This window comes from Schistocerca piceifrons, chromosome 4 (genome assembly GCF_021461385.2).
Source record: "Schistocerca piceifrons isolate TAMUIC-IGC-003096 chromosome 4, iqSchPice1.1, whole genome shotgun sequence".
NCBI lineage: Eukaryota > Metazoa > Arthropoda > Insecta > Orthoptera > Acrididae > Schistocerca > Schistocerca piceifrons.
Window position 1 is genome coordinate 487387205 of NC_060141.1, and position 22599 is coordinate 487409803.

The following is a 22599-nucleotide window of genomic DNA, read 5'->3' on the forward strand; positions in this document are numbered from 1 at the left end:
AAACCAAATGTGATTCCACTTGTTAACCTGGCAAGGGAACATATTATCAATCTTCTTGGGACATTTTGACCACCAATACAAATGAATAATAAATGACAATGCATTTTCATTACAACTGGTCAGAGGCTCTGCATCACTCTCAATGACGTACAACAAAACATAACTATGCAATTTACATGGCAGAATATCCAAATTACACCCATTGGTTATTCCAAACAAACCATTGAAAAATTTCTTCAACAGGTCTCTCAGTGCTCACTTTTAAAATATTCATAAATATCTGTGGTAAATTTCTCTTCGTCAAAACAGGTTCAGCAATTTCAAAGGTATCTGCCAACACACAACACAAATGTTCCTTACGACTAATTCTATGAGCATCTGCTGTAAATAGGTAGCTTGCACCTGCCTTTTTATACTGTCCTTGCCTTTGCAACCAGTCTAATTACATGCAGGTCATCCACTGTCACAATTCTGGAGCTTGCTGTTATACTAATGGTGGATATAGGTGTCACTAGGTCACCACAAAACCAACAATGCTGTTTTCTGCCATTGGGGGCACCCCATATTGCTATGTGGTGTAGCTCAGCACTGTGTTTTCACAGCTCAATACATGAAGGGAAACTGCCTCCTGTGACAACATACCGCCAGCTCAGGTGCCAAAATTATACTTCGGCACCCTGTATTCTACTGATGCTGTCATCAGTTGAAAGCACTGCTAGTCCACACTGGCCCTCAGCAAGAGCTCTACAAGCTGGAGCTACAAGCCAGATTGACAGTTCTGGCCTTCGAAAAGGAGCCACTGGGCGAGGCCGCTTGGTGGCTGCCATTGTCTGACATGCCAGGCAGCATCCGAGGGTCCTGAGGTCAACTCTTGGTACCTGCCTATTTCTGCCAGCCACCACAGGCTGCAGGTGTCATACACCAAATCCTGTCTTATCATAGCAGAGTAGACACACTATGTGGTCAGCAAGGATGTGAAGAAGCCAACTGCTGCCTCAGCACTCCACTGTATGGATGTCACACAGTTCCTGTTGGAGACTGGTCACACCATGGTGGTGAGTACTGTACTGATGGTTGGAGTCAAAGTACAAACTGTTCTTGCATTCCTAACTCCATATTCATCACAGCACTTGAGGATCCACCCCACAGGTTGCACTATATGCAACAGTGCCTAGCACGTATCATTGGGGTCACAAGTGCCAATACCATTGAGGGACATTGTGGAGCAAAATTCTCCAGCATCATCTCAGTGTTGTGAGTGAAGATTAACTGTTTTCCATACGATAGGGTTGGGCACACACAGTTTAACTGCCCAGAGCTTACACCACAGGATGGAGGTTTATGCCCGGTTAAGTGTACTCAGAGCTAACCAAGAGTGGCACTAAATAGTAAGTGTTTCAGATGTGATCAGTGGCAGGAAACATGACTTGTATTGGTAATTGGTTCCTTCATTGTTAAATTTTCTCTTTTCCCTAAACATAGGCTTTGCAGCATATGAATTGGAGGTTAAGAAGGGTAACACCATACAGGTGATTCAGACCTTATTGAATCAGAAGATGCAAATGCAGGCAGACCCTACAGAGCAAAACAAGCGATTGGATGGATTAAAGGAAGATAGGAGGGAAAAATCCTTATATAGTATGTTCATACCTCTCCAAGACTCTAGAAAAAACAATACTGGTCTCTCCTTTTTCAGGTAATGCAGGAAGGGGCATGATGGCATACATAAACAATCTGTTAACAGCCAAAGAGCTAGGGTATTGGTCAGAAGAGCGAATATTATACACAGACAAGTTACATTTAGTGGGAGACAATAAAGTGTATCACAAATTTAGGAATGTGCAGACATTTGATACAGTGCTACAGGAGGAAAAATAGTTCTACATATTACATAGAGCAATTGAACAATGTGCTGCAAAAATAAGTTCACTGATAACTTTGCAGACAGAATTAGGAAGCTAAACATCAGCACATATCAGTTTATGGACAACAATAATATCAACAGGGTCTTCTTACAAGAGGCAGCACAGAAGGCACCAGCTGCATTTTTAAGAGAGCTGCCACCTGATGTTTCAAGAATGATACAGACAGAGTTCCCTAAGAAGTTAGTGAAAGCCATAGGCACTGTGATACCATTAGAGACAGATGCTGTAACATGATTTCAGGATAGGAAAGGACCTCTCACTGTACTGATATTTGGAACAATTGGTCAATAAATGAAGTACAAATCACCCTTGCACTTCTAACTCTGTGTCTGCCACAGTAATGGAGTAACTATCCCATACGCAGCGCTAGAGGCAACAGTGGGCACCATGCATCACCCTTGGCATTAGATTCATTTCTAATTTTTCACTGCTGTCAACAATGATCAAAACCTACTTGAGGAAAAGACCCACACTTCAACTCAAGTAGAAAACAAATCAGTTGCTACAATAAACACTTTATTTATATACAGTGGCACACAAAATATGTTTATACAAATCTGTTTACAAATGACAATATGAAAATTGTGTAGTGTTTTCACCCCAGAAGTTTTTCAAGTATCTTCTCTGGTGGAATGGACATTAAAGCATCTGGATTTTGGTACTCATTAGCTGGATTATGAACAGCTTCATATAATTGGCGATAAATAGCAGCTATTACTTCATATGCTCGTCTTTGTACAGCTGTTCGATGACTGCTGCTAAGAAGCATGTTGACCTGTGGTAAAACAAACACATCTGGCAGGTTGACAAAGTTCTCCAGCTTGCTCTGCAAGGAAAAAAAAGAAAGGTTTTACATGAAATGTGGAATAATAATTTTAAAAATTACATCAATATATAACTATACTAAGAGAGTGTAAATCTGACATAATTAACACTTTTTTTAAAATATAAAAAGGATGAATGGTGGTGCACACTATATTTGTCAAGTAAGTACTGAAATGAGTAAAAAAATAAATAAGGATAAATGTACAGTGAGTTATATTCTTCAACACAGAAACCTTCTGCATCAACACACTGTTGCAAGCACTTTTTCCTGTCTTCATATACCCCCTGGAATGCAAAGGCTATTGAAGCAGCATGTAAAAGTCACTTATCACCTGAACTGACCTGAAACAGTGTCCTCATAGGTATCTTTTGATCCGAGGGAACAAGATGAAGCTGTGGGAAGCTAAATATGGACAGTAGGATTGTTGATTCCGGATCATAAAAATACATAAGCTCTGGATTGTAAAAGTATCCAGGTGTCTCGGAGTGAACCTAAGCAATGTTGTTTGGACATGGAGGAGATACAGAGAGACTGATTGTAAAAACATAAGCTCTAGATAGCAAAACAACAATCTACCTATACTCAAGAGAGATTGGAAGGCAATGGCATGTGCAAAACAATATTACGTCAACCTTATTCAACAGGTTTATGCTCTCTCACACCTGAAGCTGTTTGCAGTTGAAAAACATTTTGAGTCCAATGAAGAAGTTATGGTAGTTAAACAAGGGCTGTTACCAGACATTCCAGAACTGCACTTCAGAGATGGAATTTACTCACTAGAAAATGGTGGACAAAGGGCACTGAACAGAATTGTGGCTAAATCAATGAATAGCTGCATTCTCTCTCTCTCTCTCTCTCTCTCTCTCTCTCTCTCTCTCTCTCTCTCTCTGTGTGTGTGTGTGTGTGTGTGTGTGTGTGTGTGTGTGTGTGTGTGTGTGTGTGTGTGTGTGTGTGTGTGTGTGTTTATTTTCGGGCAAGTTACATATAGCTGAACGCAAATGTAATAGCTGTCAGAGACTGGTTGAAAGTTTTGATGTTCAGCTGATTTGAGGTTTGGTTTAAATGTTTTGTGGAGGGTTTCAAGGGACAAGTGAGTAGAAAGTTTTTGGGTGGTATTATTGTGATAATAATCCTCTGTTGGAGTTTTACTCCATTATTTTATCTGTTACTATAAACAGTGAGTTGTTTGTCATATGTACTTCATCATTCAAGCAGGTATTTTTTTCTGCTTTGATTTTTTGTAGTGGTAATTTTCTTGTATAGTTAGAAGGTGTTTTTTTTATTGTTGATTCTAATTATTTACATGTCGTCTTCTCTAGGGGATGGGTTGTGATTGTGTTCTGCAAATGTGGAGTGGTTTGTCCCATACTTGCTGGCTCTCATAGTCATATACCAGAAAGGAGTTGTATATTAATTACAGTGTAATACTTGTGATGGCAGATACACAGGACAAACAGGCAAAATGTTTCATGTCAGATACAAAGAACATATAAGAGCCTGAAAGTATGGACCAAACCAATCTACGAGGGCCGTTCAGAAAGTAACCTCCGGTTGATTTAAAAAAATACACCAAGTTAAATAAAAAGATTTTAATATATACATCTTACAACTACATCTTTGCACTATTTTTCTACATAGTCTCCGTAGCGATTGAGGCACTTATCGTATCTCTTCACAAGCTTTGAAATTCCTTCTGCATAAAAATCACCCGCTTGTGCCTGGAGCCAGCCTGTGACCGCATCTTTGAGCTCTTCGTCGTCATCAAACCGCTGTGACCCGAGCCATTTCTTCAAATGCATGAAGAGGTGATAATCACTTGGCGCCAGGTCTGGGCTGTAAGGTGGATGGTTGATAACGTCCCACTTGAAGGACTCAAGAAGGGCCGTTGTTCTGCGAGCAGAGTGAGGACGGGCGTTATCGTGCAAAAAAACGATACCGGAAGTCAGCATACCACGGCGTTTGTTCTGTATAGCCCGTCGTAACTTTTTTATTGTTTCACAGTACACGTCTTGATTAATGGTCGTACCACGTTCCATGAATTCAACCAACAACACCCCTTTGGCATCCCAAAACACCGTTGCCATCAGTTTTCTGGCAGAAAAATCTTGCGAGGCTTTTCTTGGTTTGGTAGGCGAATTTGAATGTGCCCACATCTTTGATTGTTCTTTTGTCTCAGGGTTCACGTACTTAATCCAGGTTTCGTCACTGGTCACGATTCTGTTTAACAATGGTTCTCCTTCGTCCTCATAACGTGACAGAAAGTGTAATGCAGAGGCCATTCTTTGAGTTTTGTGGTGGTTGGTAAGAATTTTGGGCACCCATCGTGCACAGAACTTACGGTAACCCAATTTTGCTGTCACTATCTAGAGTCTTAGAAATCTGTGGAAAACCAGTAGACAACTCCGACATTGAGAAACGTCGATTTTCACGAACTTTTGCATCAACTGTCTGAACGAGTTCGTCAGTCACCAATGATGGTCTACCACTCCTCTCTTCATCATGAACGTTTTCTCGTCCACTTTTAAATAAACGTACCCATTCACGGACAACTCCTTCACTTATAACTCTTGGTCCGTACACGGCACAAAGCTCACGATGAATAGCTGCTGCAGAATATCCTTTGGCTGTAAAAAACCTTATGACAGCACGCACTTCACATTTGGCGGGGTTTTCTATTGCAGCACACATTTCAAACTGCCACAAAAACTAAACTAGCGCAGGTACGACGTTCACTCGACCACGGCTTGATGCCGACTGACCTGTTGAGTGCGTGAACGCACAGATGGCGTCGCTACTCCCCCCACAACCCGCACTGTGACCAATCGGAGGTTACTTTCTGAACCGCCCTCGTACATTTGCAGAACACCTAAGATAACACAATCATAAAGTAACCTCAGGAATATTCTTCAAAAGTTTGCCATTAAATGATGATGTGCAAATTCCAAAATACTTCCTCAGCAACTGTCCGACATCTTCATGTGGTTAACCTAGCTGGTGGCTAGGTGTGACTCACAGTATCTGGACTTCAACAACCCTGTGTATAGAACACATGTGCAAAGAAAGTGCAGGTGTGAAAATCATGCATGTGCAACGATTTGCAGATATGAAACTTCCTGACAGATTAAAACTGTGTGCCCGACCGAGACTCGAACTCGGGACCTTTGCCTTTCGCAGGCAAGTGCTCTACCATCTGAGCTACCGAAGCACGACTCACGTCCGGTACTCACAGCTTTACTTCTGCCAGTACCTCGTCTCCTACCTTCCAAACTTTACAGAAGCTCTCCTGCGATCCCTGCAGAACTAGCACTCCTGAAAGAAAGGATATTGCGGAGACATGGCTTAGCCACAGCCTGGGGGATGTTTCCAGAATGAAATTTTCACTCTGCAGTGGAGTGTGCGCTTTGAGGACCGGGCGTGAGTCATGCTTCGGTAGCTCAGATGGTAGAGCACTTGCCCGCGAAAGGCAAAGGTCCCGAGTGAGTCTCGGTTGGGCACACAGTTTTAATCTGCCAGGAAGTTTCATATCAGCGCACACTCCGCTGCAGAGTGAAAATTTCATTCTGGATTTGCAGATAGATGGCGCTATACTCAAATGCCCGCTGCTGACAATCGCAGAGAGGCCCTCATGCACGTACGCTGTATGCTATGTTTACCAACTGTGTGGCCAGACATCACTCACTACAAAGCTATACTACACCAATATTATGACGGGTCTGTAATCGAAAAAAATCTTGGTCATCTTGTCATGATTTAATAGCAGCCAACTTAGGGTTCCAGGCTATGCTCAGCTAAAATCCCACATCGCTGTTGATGAGATTATCAGCTGTACAGATATGTATTGCTTCCTTAATGACACAATCCCAGAAAGACTATGCTGGGGATAAAACTTCTGTCTTTTCAAAAATCATGCAACGTCCTGTATTCAGACAGTGTTCTGCAATTGCTGACTTTTCTGGTTGACGTAGGCATGAAAGACGCTGATGTTCATTGCAGCATTCTTGTATTGTGCGACATGTCTGGCCCATATATGCCACCCCACACCGACAAGGAATCTTTTACACTCCACGTTTCCTCACCCAAGATCATCCTTAACCAAACCCAACAGGTTCCTCAGATTTGCAGTTGGTCAAAAAACACAGTTAATGTCACATCTTCTGAGAACTCCAATGATTCTTGACATGGCACCAAAATATGGCAAAAAGACCAAAGTGGTGAGTGTCTTCGTATCTTCATTCTGCTCCATGGATTGAATGCCCCTGGGCCTAAATGAATTACATAACTGTCTCTCAAAAAGATCTTTTTGTCAGAACAGTGTGTTCAAATGTTGGATGTCATTTGGCAGGCTTTCTGGAATACATACCACATGCACTCCATGAACTAACGTACGTAATGCACTCCTGCATTGTGCAGGATGATGGTAGCTTGTGGCCTGCAAATATAGATCTGTATGCATTGGCTTGCAGTAGACACTGTGTCCCAAGGTTCCATCTGCTTTCCTTTGTACCAAAACATTAAGAAAAGTTAAAGTATCATCTTTTTCCACTCCCACTGTGAAGTTTATATTTGGATGTAGCGAATTTAAATTCTGAAGAAACGTAGGCATCAAGTCCATGTGGTCACACCACAAATGTATCATCTACAAACCACAGAAAACAAGAAGGTTTGAGAGTGGCTGACTGTAGAGCTTTTTCTTCAAAGTCCTCCATAAAATAATTGGCCACCACAGGAGAGAGGGCTTTCCATTCTGACACCATCCACTTGTTCAAAATATTGGTCATGAAATAAAAAGTATGTTGAAGTAAGCACGTGTTTAAATAATGCCACTATGTGCTCCTCAAACTTGTTGCTAATGAGTTCTAAAGACTCCTGCAAGGGCACCTTTGTAAATAAGGACAACATCAAAACTTACTAAGAGATGCAACAATTGCTGTCTAAGAGTTTTCAGATGACCTATGAAATCTTCAGAGTTTCGAATATGATGTTGCACTTGCCTACGAGACGTCCCTATAGTGATGTCAAATATTCGCCAACAAAATAAGTAGGTACTCCTATTAACACAAAGCATTGGTGACTTGCATTAGAATCAAGCTCTTCCTGATGAGTTGCAAAGACTCTCTCTGTATCCTATCGGTTGGATCTCTTTTTAATTTACTGTATACAGGATCGTCGAGCAGTTTGTATATCTTGCTATCATATTCTGTGCGTGAGAGAAGCACAGTAGCATTTCCTTTGTCAGCAGGTAAGATGATGAAGCTTCCTACTGTAAACTGTATTGCTGGTGTGCATTGTGATTTTACATTGGTGGGCAATTGACATCTGGCACTGTCCTGTTAATTTTCGCCTGCCCCTGTTCATTCTTATCTTTCTGCATACCATTAGTGCTTCTGTATTGATGTGTCTACTGTTGATGACTGATAGATTATGGTGAATCCTTCTGGAAGTACTGATTTTTCTATCACATTTTTCCAGCAACATAAATTTAAAGCATTGAGCTTCCCCTCCCTCTTTTTTCTTGCAATACTAATGCCATGACTCTGCTTTTAGATATGCATCATCTTTTATTGCATGTTATTATTCCATTGCCTAAGTTACGGGTATTAGGTCACTCTTATCTTTATGTTTGTTACTTTACCAGAAATTTTAGGATTAGACATTAGTTTATGTAAATCTAGGGTATAGGATTTGTACATAAGCAGTGCACTATGAAGATGTGAATGTAAGTGAACGATGAAGAGACTTTGTAGGGTGACTAGTGCATTGTGAATAGTTGTGTCCTTTTATAGGATATATGTTTTCTTTTAGCAAGCACTACAATATTTAGCAAACAGTAATTTTATTAATGGAAATATGGTGTAGATTTTGTTTATGATTAACGAAGTGCCAGTGTGTTTAAGGCTATTTTTACCAGTATCTCTGAGAGCATTTACAATTAGCAGATATTTCCAGTGAAAACACCCACTAGTTTAATCTTTAATAACTGAAGTGTTACTATTAAGTTTTTCAGGAAGTTTTATGTGAAGCATACAATGTAAAAATTAATAAATGAAGAGCACCAGTTTGCCTTTGTTTGTAGAACAAAACCAAAATGGTGCTCTTCATTTACTATAATGCTGTTCTACCAAGAACCGACAGAAGATTCTGTTAACATGTAAAAATTATTTCATTTTTGAACTGCCCCAACAATAAGAGTGTTATTGTAACAAACCCTTTTGACAAATCTGAAGTATCAATAAAAATTTACCCTCTAGAGCTGTAGGTATCCTTCCTGGGCAAGTCTATCCACGAAATTGTGAGGAACCACAGATCCCTGTGGCAAAGGAGGCAAGGATGTACAAGACTACTAGCAAGTCTGAGCATATTTTAGGATTTTTACACAAAAATTTAATTTGAATGTGTCAGCTGTGTCTTCCAAACACTCTCCCAGCTCCACTTCTTGCTCCTGTACAGTGCCTGAGGCATTGGCATTATACAACCCTTTCATTCTTTGCTGACAAAACCAGCTACACATACCACCCACGTTATCAACAGGATACGTGGGAAACAACTCGTGTGTGGTTACTGGCTGTGAGGGTAGGGCACAGCTTAGGTGCTCTCTTGTGTTTGATCCTTTTTACAGTGCAGACAACTTTATGCTGTCTGCCTCTTGTCTCTCCTAGTATTTAGTCATCTACAGAGTGGATGGCTTATGTCACCCATCTCTGACTCTGTTCTTCAGAAACGGTCACCAGCTAACTTGAACATGGACCACCTCTTCTCACACTTATTATTCCCTCTATTTTACTTGACCACCCAGATTGGCTGTCATCCTCTACTCCCACCACATGTGAGCCCATCTGTAACTCGTACTTTCAGAATATAACCAAAATTCAGTTAATTTCATTCTTTCATTTCGAAACCACTTCCTTCTGATGTCCATCTTCGACCATTTGGACCAGGCTACCACTTCTGCACCCATACAGTTAACATGAAGTCTCATAACCAGAAATTATTTTTTCTAAAAAGGAACTGCCCATGTTTTACATTTCAATTAAGTAATGGCAGGCATCCGTGCATCACTGTTTCTGTTCAGGAGTCAAGGTGCTTGGGACAACTTTGCACACACTTTTCTTTTCTTCAAAGCATTCTGATGAATGCCTGAACCCTTGATTGAGAAATGTTCACTTTGTTGCTCCATTCCGTTTTGTGACAGCAAGTGACACGTTACAGCCACACATCGACTGCTTAACACCCCCCGCTCCCAACTGACTGGATGTATGCACAGCAGTTGTTTTACATTAGTTGTTAGTTAAAGCTATTGTGGTAGTTCTGCGCTGATGTCGCGCTGATGTCACTTGTGCACCAGGAATGAAATACGTCCCAGAAATCTCTGGACAGGCAGAGTACGTGGCTGTAGTTCTGGTACACATTGAAATCCTCGCACCTCACCATCACAGCACAGTGCTAGATGGAAAAACGGGTAGCTCATTGATAAAATGGAGTCTCAGGCAGTTATCCATTAATATTAATACAAATAATTATTATTTTACTTAAAATTCATTTAGAATTCTCACGAGTTTTATGTGAGTCTGTACTTTTCTTTCATAACTATGACAACTTTAATCTTAATGTAATTTATCTATAATAGACTCACATGTAGTATTCATATTGGCTTTATTCATTTGGGATCACTCTGAAAACAGTTACTCACAAGCACAGCACCTAGTGTGTCTGCATATCATTTTGACAAGTTCTAAACACGTTGTATAAGTTCATCAAACACTAAGAATGCAGGTATTCATAACATGATGCCAACAACAATCTGATCTAGACAACACCAGGTTTTGGTTGTGTAACAATTTCATGTTGGCCATTAAGTAAATAGTCAGTGTTCACGTCATGTTGTGTCATGTCTGTAATATTCCAAGTGTGTGTCCTTGACAAGCAATTTTGTAACTGTTGGTGCACTTGTCTGGAAGAAATGAAGGTCTTTTGTGAATCCAGTATCTGTCTTCACAACATTTCCAGTGCTGGTGAGTGAAACATATTTCCATTGTCTATTAATTTCTTTTTTAGTAGATGGCACAGGTCTTCTTGCATCACTACCTACTACTGAGACCCGAGTTTCTCCTGGCGTATACAACTTTCAAATAACTTCTGGGAATTCAGCCAGGTAACACTTTCAGCGACTGCCGATATTTAGGCTGGAGAACACCCCGCCATTTTCAAGGCAAACTGCAATGGACAGGCGGTGTACATGCAAATTTAAAACCTCGGTTCTCTGAGTGAAGCAGGAAAGATAACACACACACTGAACACTAGTGCCACCACAGATGACCAAAGTCAGAGCTATCAATAGTGAGACTATGAATTCGCAGGTGAGGTAGCATTGACTCTGTCCCTCTGTTTTTTGACAAGGGAGAGAGCCGGATTCCTAACAGAATTTAAACAGAAACCTCCATCCCTGCTAACGAGGTTGCTTGCTAATTTAATCTCAACTGCCTCCCTAATAACACTGTAGCAATAGCTGGACATTCATGCCAATATCTCAGTGTTATATAATAACATGGGGTGACTAGTATCCAAGCAATGTTTGGCAATAGCAGATCTACTTGGCTGCTGTAATCGTGTGTGCCATTTATGCTCAGTACATCGGTCCTCCACGGTCCTGATAGTTCTACCAATATATGCCAGGCCGCAGCTACAAGGAATATGATATACACCCGCTTACGCAGTCCAAGATCATCCTTAACAGAACTCAAAAGTGCTCTAATTTTAGATGGAGGTCGGAAAACACATTTCACATTGTATTTCGGTAAAATACGACCGATCTTGTTGGACGTGTTTCCTACGTAAGGCAAAACGGCAGTCGATTTAGGTGTTGGCTAAGAATTATCATCAATCACCCGATGTACAGTTGATCGATAGTGCAATGCACATTCAATCTGCCTATCACTATAACCATTTTGACGAAATGTAACTTCAAGATGGGACAGCTCAGCTGGCAAATTCTCAACGTCAGAAACGACATGTGCCCTGTGTACCAAGGTACGAAGTACCCCTTCACGCTGAGCCGGATGGTGACAACAATTAGCCTGTAAGTACAGGTCGGTGTGAGTACGTTTCCTGTAGACTGCATGTCCCAATGATCCATCATCCTTCCTCCTAACCGACACGTCAAGAAAGGGAAGGCAACCATCCTCTTCCACCTCCATCGTAAAACGAATGTTCGGGTGGATCGAGTTCAGATGTTCTAGAAAGACATTCAAGTTCTCCCTACCATGAGGCCAAACAACGAAGGTGTCGTCAACGTATCAAAAGAAACAAGCGGGTTTCAAAGGTGCTGACTCCAATGCACACTCTTCGAAGTCTTCCATAAACAAATTTGTGATCACAGGAGATAATGAACTACCCATCGCAACTCATCTGTCTGCTCGTAATACTGGTCATTAAATAAAAAGTAAGTGGATGTCAACACATGCCGAAAGCGATTAGTTAATTCAGCACCAAATCTGGCCTCAATTAACCGCAACGAATCAGACAGAGGAACATGAGTGAAGAGAGAGACCACATCAAAACTCACTAAAATATCTGAGTCATTCAACCGCAGTCCCCCCAAACGACGTAAAAAAATCAGCTGAGTTCCTGATATGATGTTCACACCGACCTACTTGTGGACTCCTGAAGTAAAGTGGTTTGTCGCAGGACACTATCAAGAGTCTGAACACCTATAGTGCTATTCCCCCTAGGTTATACTGCCTTCCGAAGGTTCACAAGGGAGGGGTTCCTTTCCGTCCTATAGTGAGTATCATCGGCGCTCTGACGTATCATGTAGCCAAGCATCTTGCTTCTCTGTTGAGTCCACAAGTAGGTTGGTGTGAACATCATATCAGAAACTCAGCTGATTTTTTACATCATTTGGGGGGGACTGTGGTTGAATGACTAATATTTTAGTGAGTTTCGAAGTGGTCTCTCTATTCACTAGTGTTCCTCTGTCTGATTCGTTGTGGTTAATTGAGGCCAGGTTTGGTGCTGAATTAACTAATCTCTTTCAGCATGTGTTGACATCCACTTACTTTTTATTTAATGACCACTATTACGAGCAGACAGATGGAGTTGCGATGGGTAGTTCGTTGCCTCCTGTGATCGCAAATTTGTTTATGGAAGACTTCGAGGAGCGTGCATTGGAGTCGGCACCTTTGAAACCCGCTTGTTTCTTTAGCTACGTTGACAATACCTTCGTTGTTTGGTAGGGAGAATTTGAATGTCTTTCTAGAACATCTGAACTCGATCACCCGAACATTCGTTTCACGATGGAGGTGGAAGAGGATGGTTGCCTTCCCTTTCTTGACGTGTTGGTTAGGAGGAAAGATGATGGATCATTGGGACATGCAGTCTACAGGAAACGTACTCACACCGACCTGTACTTACAGGCTAATAGTTGTCACCATCCAGCTCAGCGTGAAGGGGTACTTTGTACCTTGGTACACAGGGCACATGTCATTTCTGACGCTGAGACTTTGCCAGCTGAGCTGTCCCATCTTGAAGTTTAAAATTATAGGCCAACTTCTCTACTCTCATGCTTTGCAAAAATATTAGAAACTATTATGAAAGATAGGCTAATGAATTATTTAAATAAATACAACTTACTGTCTGTTGACCAGTTTGGATTTAGATCAGGGAAAAGCACAGAATCAGCAACAGCACACCTCATAATACACATTCTAGAAGCATTAGATAAAGGAAACTACACAACGGGTATATTTCTTGATCTAACTAAGGCGTTTGATACAGTAGACCACAACATATTGTTAAATAAGTTCGATGAACTGGGAATAAGGGGACTTGTGAAAAAGTGGTTCCAGTCATATCTAAAAAATAGAAGACAGATAACTGAAATCTCATGTATTTCAAGTTGCTCAAACTATATCGTAAAGTATACTTCAGACCCAAATTATGTAAATATAGGTGTCCCACAGGGTAGTGTCCTTGTCCCAATACTATTCCTCATTTACATAAATGACTTCCCTCAGAGCTTCAAGCATGGACAAACAATATTGTTTGCAGATGACTCAAATGTTCTAATCAGTGACAAATCACCAGATGCACTGAAAGAAAAAGCCGAACAAACACTAAACAGTGTACGTGAGTGGGCATCCACTAAAAAAAAAAAAAAAAATTATATATATATATATATATATATATATATATAAAAAAAAACAAAGATGAGGTGACTTACCGAACAAAAGCGCTGGCAGGTCGATAGACACACAAACAAACACAAACATACACACAAAATTCAAGCTTTCGCAACAAACTGTTGCCTCATCAGGAAAGAGGGAAGGAGAGGGGAAGACGAAAGGAAGTGGGTTTTAAGGGAGAGGGTAAGGAGTCATTCCAATCCCGGGAGCGGAAAGACTTACCTTAGGGGGAAAAAAGGACAGGTATACACTCGCACACACGCACATATCCATCCACACATACAGACACAAGCAGACATTGAAATATGTCTGCTTGTGTCTGTATGTGTGGATGGATATGTGCGTGTGTGCGAGTGTATACCTGTCCTTTTTTCCCCCTAAGGTAAGTCTTTCCGCTCCCGGGATTGGAATGACTCCTTACCCTCTCCCTTAAAACCCACTTCCTTTTGTCTTCCCCTCTCCTTCCCTCTTTCCTGATGAGGCAACAGTTTGTTGCGAAAGCTTGAATTTTGTGTGTATGTTTGTGTTTGTTTGTGTGTCTATCGACCTGCCAGCGCTTTTGTTCGGTAAGTCACCTCATCTTTGTTTTTATATATAATTTTTCCCACGTGGAATGTTTCCTTCCATTATATATATATATATATATATATATATATATATATATATATATATATATATATGCTGTTAACTTCTATGTCTGCAAAAAACCACACTATAACAACCTTAAGTTAAATGATGAAACTACAGAATGTGTGGACTACATAAAATTTCTTGGTATGCATGTTGACTGTCAGTTAAAGTGGGAAGAACATATTAAAATACTTAATAACAAGAGTCGCTACTGCATGCTATGCTCTTAGAATTCTGACTGCAGTGTGTGATACTACATGTGTCAGATATGTATATTTTTCTTATATCCACTCTGTCATTACCTATGGAATAATATTTTGGGGAGCCAACTGTAAAAATATTCAAATAGTTTTCAAATTACAGAAAAGAGCAATTCGTATAATAACCAAGAGCGGTAGTAGGGCTCACTGCCTTGAACATTTCCAAAAGCTGGAAATCCTAACTGTCCCCTGTAAATACTTTTTTCAAAGTATTGTGCATGTAAAAAAAAAATTGACTGCTATGTTAAAAATTCTTTAGTACACAGTTATGAAACTAGAAACCAATACAATCTGCTCTTAGAGAGGAAAAAAAAAAATTTAAAACTCAGTAGAGCTTGTTGTACAATGCCGTTAAATTATATAATAAATTACCACAAAATATAAAATATATTGACACAATTGGAAGGTTCAAAACAAAACTAAAAAATTTTTATTCAATAAAAGTTATTACACAGTAATGGACTATCTGAATTAAAACACATAATGTAATTACGCTTGCATTGTAATACACAAGGAAAAATTATAATATGAAATCCAGAATTGTTCAGTACTATAAGAAAATTACATTAGGATATAAAACTAATGTAAGATACCTTAAAAATGTGTGTAAATATTAATATTATGTGTATAAATTGTAGGTATATTGTATTGTATATGATGTTGCTGACGAAATCCACACAATGTAAATTGTTACGTGGATTAATAAAGAAATCAATCAATCAATCATTTCATCAAAATGGTTATAGTGATAGACAGATTAAACGTGCGTTGCGCTATCAACCGACTGTACATCGGGTGATTGATGATAATTCTGAGACAACACCTAAGTCTACTGCCTTTTTGCCTTATGTAGGAAACACGTCCAACAAGATCGGTCGTATTTTACAGAAATACAATGTGAAATGTGATTTCCGACCTCCATCTAGTATTAGAGCACTTTTGAGTTCCGTTAAGGATGATATTGGACTGCGTAAGCGGGTGTATATTGTATTCTTTGTAGTTGGAGCATACTGAGCATAAACAGCACACGAGATTACAGCAGCCAAGTAGATCTGCTATTGCCGAACATTGCTTGGATACAGGTCACCCCATGTTATATAATAACACCGAGATATTGGCATGAATGTCCAGCTATTGGGACAGTGTTATTAGGTTAGCAGGGATGGAGGTTTCTGTTTAAATTCTGTTTGGAATCCGGCTCTCTCCCTTGTCAAAAAACAGAGGGACAGAGTCAATGCTACCTCACATATGAATTCATAGTCTCACTATTGATAGCTCTTGACTTTGGTCATCTTTGGTGGCACTAGTGTTCAGTGTATGTGTTATCTTTCCTGCTTCAGTCCAAGAACCGAGGTTTTAAATTCGCATGTACGCCGCCTGTCCGTTGCAGTTTGCCTTGAAAATGACGGGGTGTTCTGCCGCCGAAATATCTGTGGTCGCTGAAAGTGTTACCTGGCCGAATTCCCGGAAGTTATTTGAAAAACTGTCTACTACTGTCCAACACTACATTGCCTTCCATCAAAGGTCTTAAATGTGCACAACATAATTAATTATTCAGACTGTATTAATTAAGTTTATGCCTCCGCTTGTCTTATTCATAAACTACTTTATACAGATTCATGCCTCACACATGAAAGTCTGAATTACTAGTTAATTAAAGACTGACACAGCATTTTCACATCAAATTACAGCTATTTGCATTTTCTTTTCGTCATGCGGTGAGAATGAAAGACTAATCAGAAAGCAATATTCTGTGTTCTAGGTCACCAAGACGTGGGTAATTTTTAATATACTTGGTTTCTTCTTTAAGACACGTAAAGCCGGGCTATGCCACTCATTCATTTACTTGTAGCAAAGCAAGCTGGGAACCATTCCCATTTTGTTTTGTTATTTGGTTCCTTACATTTTTTTTAGTGTTAGTGTCATTAGTGTTAGTGAGAGATGTGCCATAAGATAAAGCTGCCATTCTGTAATTCTGAGTATAAGACCAGGCCCAACTTTGCAAAATTATGTTAGTCAGAATAATTTCCTAATTAACTTGAACCCTTTCACGTGACTAGTTTTTTTGGAAGCTCTGTTCAATTAACTAATAGTAATTATTTCCTATTCCAGTCATACTGTTGACTTGTAAACAGAAGTAATTAATATATTACTGATAATGTTAGGAAAATAAACTGCAGAAATCCTTAAAGTATTCTTGTAGCTAATTTCCAAAACATGGTAGGAACATCAGCACTTAATCAGTTTCTGGGTAATTAACACTTTTATTTATGGTATTGTTTATTTAGGTGTTCTTGCATTTCTTCATCAAGAAGGCTTATTTCAGTCGGAACTCTTATTGTAACAAAGTTCAGACCAAAACCAATTTTTCTGCACCATTCAATTAATTTGAGACGTAAAATTCTAATTTTGTAAATGATTGAAATTACATATTTAACAATGTGAAACTTTAGTAGCCATTTTTGCAAAGCTATACAAGCACTGGGACTGAAGCCATTTTCAGTCAGTCTGTTCAGGATTCCGAGCGTGGAAGCCATGTCAGTCAAAATACCCACAATGCACTTGTGCAGTAATGTGTGTGACTTAATATGAAACCATATGCATGCGCAGATTAACTTGAATATGAAAGACAGTCAAAGCCTATATTCCAAGCGTGGAACCCCTGTTAGTCTGAACCGTAATAATGTAATGGTGAGATGATGTGTTGCTGTGAATGAGAAGATGGACAGTGAAGTAGGACAGTTAACAATGATTTCTGATTTAATATAAAAGTGTCACATGATTGTTCATCTGAGTGAGACTGTTGCTAGTTGGTTAGGTTATACTGCAAAATGACTATTGTTGTATAATTAGAAGGTGCCGCATGTGCAAATGAGACTTTAATTATGTAATTTAGACACAATTGGCCAAAACTAAGTCAGGGAAGGGCCTGACATTTATGGGAGTAAAACATGTGAAACCAAATATATATATATAATAGAGGGAAACATTCCACGTGGGAAAAATATATCTAAAAACAAAGATGATGTGACTTACCAAACTAAAGTGCTGGCGTGTTGATAGACACACAAACATACACACAAAATTCAAGCTTTCGCAACCAACGGTTGCTTCATCAGGAAAGAAGGAAGGAGAGGGAAAGACTAAAGGATGTGGGTTTAAAGGGAGAGGGTAAGGAGTCATTCCAATCCCGGGAGCAGAATGACTTACCTTAGGGGGAAAAAAGGACAGATATACACATGCGCACGCGCGCGGCCCCCCCCCCCCCCCCCCCCCCAAGGGAGACAGATTAAAAACTTTGTTAGAAAATTATAGGGGGAACTTGATGTGAGACGTATGCTTGTAATTCCGCAGTAACTTTCGTTGGTCTGTTCACTCACTGAACTTCAATACAAGTGCCTCCACTGCTAGTGCTGCCCATGAGTGGTTATTGCATGTGACGTCTTCATACATGGTGGTCACATGAATGTGACTGGACTGAGTAGTAGTAGTAGTAGTAGTAGTAGTAGTAGTAGTAGTAGTAGTAGAAGAAGAAGAAGAAGAAGAAGAAGCTAATGATGAAATAGATGTAGCAGCTATGGTGGTTTGAGTGTCATCATACTTTAACTTACTTAATAACAGTTAACAATTCATTTACTTTGTCCAGTGAAAGAATGAATTTCTACACAACAGTTTACTGATTGTGGTAATTTAATAGTAACGATGGTGCATTACATGCTTAGGAGGGTCTGCAGCTGTTTCAGTACATGTAATTGTGATAACTGTTCCTGTCAAAGTTACTGTAGTATCACAGCTGCTTTGTCAATCTTAATGTAAACATTCAAGATAGAATATTACTTAACAATTAACAACATGACTACTGTTTTCTATTAATCCACACAGCTTTTACTTATTATGTTCAGAAATTCATTCATTAACATAACACAAATGCAGAAAATTGCCTGAACTTTAAATGACTAAATAAATATAACAATGGAAATTCCAGGTTAGAATAATGAAATATTATGAAAAGGACAGATTGCGAGCAGTCTAGCCTAAGCAGCAAGAGACTATTGTTAAGTGTGAGAGTTGTGTGCACACGTGTGTGTTGTCTAATTACGATGAAGGCCTTTTTGGCCAAAACCTTACTTGTTTGACACTCTTTTTGTTGTGCCTACCTGCAACTCTGCTACATGGTGAGTGGCAGTCTATCCTTTTCATAATATTGACTAAATAAATATGTTGTTTACTCATACCAAAAAATTTTTCAGACTGGATTGTTCCATTCCTGGCACTGATGACAATGGACCCTTGGTTTGTTCCTGAAGAATGGTGTATATCGGTCCAAGATTCAAATTTGCAACAAAACAGCTTGCTTGTTCCGAAGTGAGAGTATCAATCTGAGCATCTGAATGAGCCTGCAAAATAAAAATGAAGGGTTCTACATGGAATCTGCACATCATAAAGTTGAGTTCTTAGATCTAAAATCTATGCTAACAAAACATTTAGAACATAAAAGAAGAATTTATTATTGTCATTTAAAGTACTCATTCCTAATATTTAATATGACTTCTGTGAAATTATTGATGGCCTATTAAATCTTATATCTGACAGCACACATAATGTGTGAACTTGTTTTCCTCTGAATAGTTTTCCGATTGTAAAGTGGACAGGAATCCAGTGTAGTTCAATCATTTGCTTGGAGATTGTATTTGTGAAACTAAAAGGAATTGCCTACATTTAAATACAACTATAAGGTGGAAACCAAAAGTAACCACACTCATAATGCTGCACATCATATATTTGTAGTAACAGGCTGAGCTGCTAGGGAACTGTTGTTGTAGCTGTGCTGCATCAGACTGCTGTGGCAGTTCTTTATGTGTGCCTGTAGTGCATATGTGATTCACACGAACAACATTCATCTTAAGTTTTTTTTTATGTGGCAAGAATGTAGCAGAAACAGTCATTATGACACGACCAGCATAAATTAACATTCTCCTAGTAAATATCAAGTATAAGAATAGTTTTCTCGGTTAAAAAAGGGAGGACCAGCTACTGGAGATGGTTTTCCTTCCAAAAGCTTGAACTGAGGAACACATTGGCAAAGTCTGCAACCTCATCAGTGAAGACTGATGCAGGACAACTGACCAACTCTAAAGCTTATATGGATTGTCCAGGAGCACAATTCAACACATTTTGCATCTGGGGATTTGGGGATCTGAAGAGCAGCAACAATATTTGTATCCAGACTTCTCACTGGTGATTAAAGGGACTAGCACATTCAAGCCTATCATCATGAAATGTAGGACACGCTCAAGGACAATCTTAATTCCTTCAAAGAATCATCACACACAACGAGTGATGGTGTTATTGGTACAATCCAAAAAGTAAACAACAATTAGTCGATGGAAGTCACCTGGCTCACATCCTCCAAAATAAACTTGTCAGGTCATCATCATCATCATCATCATCATCATCATCAGCATCCATATGGTACATGGATGCAGTACATTTACATGTAATGAGTGTCACTGCATAAAACAAAAATAAATCTACTACATATTAATGTTGAGGTTTCTAATCCATTCCATTGCTGTGGCATTGGCATTCATAACAACATTCCAAGTGCCCTTACAGTATTGTAGAACACACTCATCTCTTGTGTGTCTGATAAGATTGTTTCAGTGCACCACAGTCACAACTTAAAGAGACTACACAATACCTCATTTATAGAGTGAGTCAGAGTACTGACCGCATCCAGTGTGAATTATGTTTAATTTTACCCTCAGTTTCCTGTCAGATTAGACACACACAGTATCAGTTATATTTCTTGAACCATTCCTGCTGCTGGTAATATCCAGTGTGTTGACAGTTCTTGTTCCCAAAATCTCTTACTTTGGTGTTACTTGTAGCTAACTGTTCAGCATACAGAAGTGGCAGGTGTCTTGAATGAAGCCTATTTCTTCATAAGATAGTTATGTCATGATGAATAGATAGTTCCTTATTCTCTTGTATATTGCGAAAATCTCTAAGCAGGGTCTTGTTTCTGTGGAACTGTGGTACGTAGATATTGCTTAGCAGCAGAAGCCAGTAGACAGGAGTTTGTCTGATTGTACCAGTAATCATGCACAGTGTGCTGTTGAGCTAGGTATTGATGAGGCTGGTGTGATAACTATTACACCACACTGAAGCACAATATTCTGCAGCTGAAAAACCAGTGCAAGAGGCGATGTATGAAATGTCTCCACACTGAAGGCCCCTAGGTTGCACCACACAGCCTCTGAATGATGTTGTTGTGAGTTTTTATCTCGGGTGATGTGTTTTCCAGATGTTTTTTATAAAGTAGAGTGTGGTCGAGTGTGATGCCAAGATACTTGGGGTACCTGTGATGGAGAATGTTGTCATCAAATTGTACCTTGAGCTCAGTGTTAGCCTGTTTGCTGTTAAGCTGAGATGCACAAACCTCACTCTTATTGGTACTGAGCTCCAGTCTCCATTTTTTGAAATATGAGTTAATGTTCTCACTGACTGACCGAGCTCTATTGATTGATGAGCCAGAGTGAGAGTGTCTGTAGTACAATTCACTGAAGATGTTTTTGGAAGATAAGAAATATAAAGGCTGAGCAGGAGAGGAGCGAGAACTAAGCTCAGTGGCAGGCCATTATTTAGTTTCCTTATTGAGCTATTTTCACCCAAGCAAACCTGAAAGTATCGATTGCTTATCATTTTTTAATAAGAGATGCTGTTATTCGGCATTTAATTATCTTCAGTGATTTGTAAATCATTCCTTCCCTTCAGACGGTGTAATATGCTGCCATAAGGTCGATAAAACCACAGGTGTTTTTAATTTTTCCTGGAAACCATTCTCTATGAAAGCTGTCGTAGCTAGTACCTGGTTGTTGGAGCTTTGGTGAGGCCTAAATGCCATTTGTTATATTAGAATGTGTTCTAAAATACACCAACTAATTCTATTGTCAATAGGTCTCCCCAAGAGCTTATACAAGCAACTAAGCATGGAAATTTGCCAAAAGTTCTGGGGGAGACCAGGTGATTTGTTAGATTTTAAGATTACCATACTTTTTGTATTTTTCAGTTCTTTACAAAATGTTTCTGTCTTCAAAATAACAGAATAAGTGAGTCTGTCAGTGTTTGACATTATTCCCAAGATGGATAAAAAGTCTGGATGTATATTATTAAACCCCAGAGCGTTACAAATTTTAGCCTCTGCTAAGACCATGTCTATTTCATTTAGGATGGATGGGAAAGAGAATTTTCAATCTCTTGCAGACTGAGCTTTTAGATTTGATAGCTCTTTCTCGATCCTGGGGGTGTGCTGTTTATTACTGGACAATCTGGACGTTTTTACTATATAGTTAGGAATATGACCGGTTGAAATACCATAAGAAGCCACCCAATTTCTGGAGCAAGGACCAAGCCTTCCTAACTGAACGTTTCAAATGCAAGTTTTCTACTCTCCCAGACCAGCGCACTTTCCTTTCATTATCAAGATTATGACAAAGTTCATCTGTAGTGGCACTGTCCCCATTTCTGTTAAATTGTTCATATAGGTGTTCACATCTCTTGTCCCACCCAGAGGTGTATTCTCTCCTATATCCATGAGGAATATGTTTCTTAGCAGATACAACAAAAGCTTCAATAAAACAGCTGTAACTCTGAGGATCCAATGGAACAAAGCAAATACATTTTTCCAGGTGGTCCGAGAAACTGTGCCAGTTGGTCTTTATAAAATTCTATTTAGGTTGTGGCACTGACTTAACCAGTGGGATGGAAAAGTCAATACT

General features: G+C 39.5%; 1 protein-coding gene across 1 annotated transcript in view; it reads right to left on the reverse strand.

The window, feature by feature from the left end:
- Positions 1 to 2424: 2424 nt before the first annotated feature.
- The window catches only part of LOC124794953 (conserved oligomeric Golgi complex subunit 6), a 113756-nt gene continuing 93581 nt past the window's right edge, over positions 2425 to 22599 (reverse strand). Inside the window, exons 9-10 of the mRNA XM_047258668.1 lie at positions 19054 to 19215; positions 2425 to 2751 (exon numbers count right to left, since the gene is read on the reverse strand). Coding sequence (XP_047114624.1) covers positions 2521 to 2751; positions 19054 to 19215 — 393 coding nt within the window. The 3' untranslated portion in view covers positions 2425 to 2520. The remainder of the gene's footprint in view (positions 2752 to 19053; positions 19216 to 22599) is intronic.